Below are 2530 nucleotides of genomic sequence, written 5' to 3'. Positions count from 1 at the left end.
TGCTGATCTGTTTCATTGTTGATGTGTTCATGCGTGCACATCTGCTCACAGACTCATGTTCATGTTTGTGCTGCTGTTCAATGTTTTATGTTATGAGTGCTTAGTGTATATTTAGTTGATGTTTTTCCTAGTTCATATCTTAGATGTTATTACTGTTTTTCTTATACATTTTATTGTTGGATGTAACTGGGACCCTGTGGACATAATTTCACTCCACCACCTGTACCACATGAGGTGCGAATGACAATAAAGAATCTCTGACTCTCTGACTCTGATACTACTCTGCTGCCATCTAGTGGCTGAAAAAAATAGTGTTCAATATTTTCAGTCAGAATGAATGAAAATGGTCATATCTCAGCCAAAAATGGTTTTCTAAATATAGGGAAAAAATCCATAATTAAGTCACTTCGGTGTATAAGTTGCAGGGCATGTAAACTATGCACAAAAAATGTGACTTATACAGCAAAAAATACAGTACCTATCATGTTCAAAATCCACTTGGATATCAGGTTTTAAAGCTAGAAATCCAAAAATAACCGGTGGATCCTTGTATCCCACTTTATAAACACACAGATGTAGAAGTCATTTGTGTTTCGTAGTAAAGATGTTTTATGAAACTTTGGTACGTTGATTCACATTCACCTGACAAAGAAGCAATAAAGCAGCTTTATTTTTGTCTTCTCAGTCCCAGAACCGGGAGAACTCACCTTTCACGTAAGTTCACCAGGATTTCTGTACCTGCTGCACATCGCTTGATGTTTGCCTGCTGCCATCATTCAGGTTTGTGTGTGTGTGTGTGTGTGTGTGTGACGTGCATGTGTATGTGTGTGCGCGTGTATGTTACAGTGGAAACATTCAGAAGAGTAAGTGGGACAGCTCTCGCTCCCTGCGCTACAACCAGGATGCTCAAAGAGAAGAAGGTAAATGATGCCTCGATGCAAACCTGCAAAGTTTTGTATTTGTTGAGTTTATTTGATCTGTTTTCTTTTGTTCGTCTGAGCAGACCAGCGCCGTATGGTGGAGATCAATGGCCACCTGACCAAGATGAGGTTTGGAGACCACGAGGAGTGTAACTACAAAGACACTAAAGAGGTCTGATCATGAGCTGCATCACCTTCATGCTTTTCTTTTAGGAATCTGAGATACTAGAGATGGACTTGCTGATCGATGGTACGCTGTCAGAGCTGTGATCCGTGTGTGTGTGTTGTAGCCTGCAGGGGGGATCTATGCGAGCCTGGAAGCACAGTTTAAGGGCTCCTCTCAAGCCAAACAGAGTGCAGAGAAGGCACCCAGGTACTTCTTCACCACACACACCTTCATTTGCAAATGTTCCACCTTTTAACCTTTTCTTTCTTCGATTTTGCAGATCTAAAATCCGCTCTGCTCAGATGAGAACAACCTCAAGTGCATGAAGAGATCCATGTAGCTGTTCAGGAGAGCAGCTTTGGGCAAACTCTGAAAATCACCGCAGATCAAGTTGTAATCTTCTGTTTTAATCTGGCTGCATGACCTAATGTGGAGCTGTAGACTCGCTCCCTGTGTTCTCTGCTAACCCGGGATGGACACCTGGACCACCAGTAACTCGTTGCATGTTGTTGCAGCTATGGTCACACAGCAGGACGGCTGCAGAGGATGATCCGACAGATTTGTGCCAGGAAAATGTCAGTTAGAATTCAAGATGTAAATTAAGAGTTTAGTTAAATTTTTAAAGTAAAACATTTTACCTTTGTGAAATCAAAGTAAAAATGACAGGATTTTGTTTTTGTACTGACAGTAATGGGCTTCTGCAGATCTGCTGCTTGGTGTTCTCGGTTCTTGTTATCTCCAACCTTGATTGGATCAGTGCCACTGAAAGTCTGGATGGGTCAGGATTCTGCAGCAGCTCAGTTCAGCTTGTCTGATGTCAGAACCTAAAACAGCCTGTTGGGTGCTGCAGGCTGCTCGTAACAGTAGATGGCTCACTTACATTTTCCTTATTCAGAAAGAGTTCTCCTTCCTAAATGTTCTCTTTATGACTGGGACCAATAAAACAGGAAAGGCTACCAACTTTCACTGAGAACTGTCCCTCTTTTGTCCACTAGATGGTAGAAGACGACCTTAAGAGGGTTCCAAATTTATTTAAAAAATCAACTTTGTCCTAAGTTCTTTTGATTTATAAGCTTAGCGTGACCCACTTAAGGTTGCTGAGACTTCAGGGAAGATGGCGCCGGTGCTGATGGCTTGCTGTTCACCTCTGTCTGTTTTGATCGGGGGGGGGGGGGGGGTCTGTTTTTGTCATTTTTCCTCGGTGACATCAACTCACTGCTTGTTTATGATCTCAAACAACTTTTAAATTTACAATTATCTACTGAAAACCCCGCCTTGTTCGACCAATTAGATCCGGGCTCTGGACCCCCCACCCCGTCTGCTTGTTGATGTACCTGTTTACCTGCAGCGCGCAGCGTTCCTGCACGCCCGAAAACATCGCTCCAGGCGCCGTGGAAGATGTGCTGGTCGTCTCGTGAGGATTAAAGCCAGCATCAAGCTGACC

The 2530-nt window shown here is 43.2% G+C and overlaps 1 protein-coding gene across 1 annotated transcript in view; it reads left to right on the top strand.

The window, feature by feature from the left end:
- sanbr (SANT and BTB domain regulator of CSR) overlaps positions 1–1553 on the top strand; it is a gene marked incomplete at its 5' end in the record, with an annotated part of 66761 nt that extends 65208 nt beyond the window's left edge. Inside the window, 5 exon segments of the mRNA XM_037677510.1 lie at positions 686–714; positions 847–920; positions 1004–1092; positions 1211–1293; positions 1367–1553. Of these exon segments, the coding sequence (XP_037533438.1) occupies positions 686–714; positions 847–920; positions 1004–1092; positions 1211–1293; positions 1367–1412 (321 nt within the window).
- Between the last annotated feature and the right edge of the window lie 977 nt (positions 1554–2530).

Source organism: Nematolebias whitei, chromosome 1 (assembly GCF_014905685.2).
Source record: "Nematolebias whitei isolate Nwh7 chromosome 1, NemWhi1, whole genome shotgun sequence".
NCBI lineage: Eukaryota > Metazoa > Chordata > Actinopteri > Cyprinodontiformes > Rivulidae > Nematolebias > Nematolebias whitei.
The sequence above is the reverse complement of the archived record's forward strand: the minus strand, read 5'-3'. Positions and strand labels throughout refer to the sequence as shown.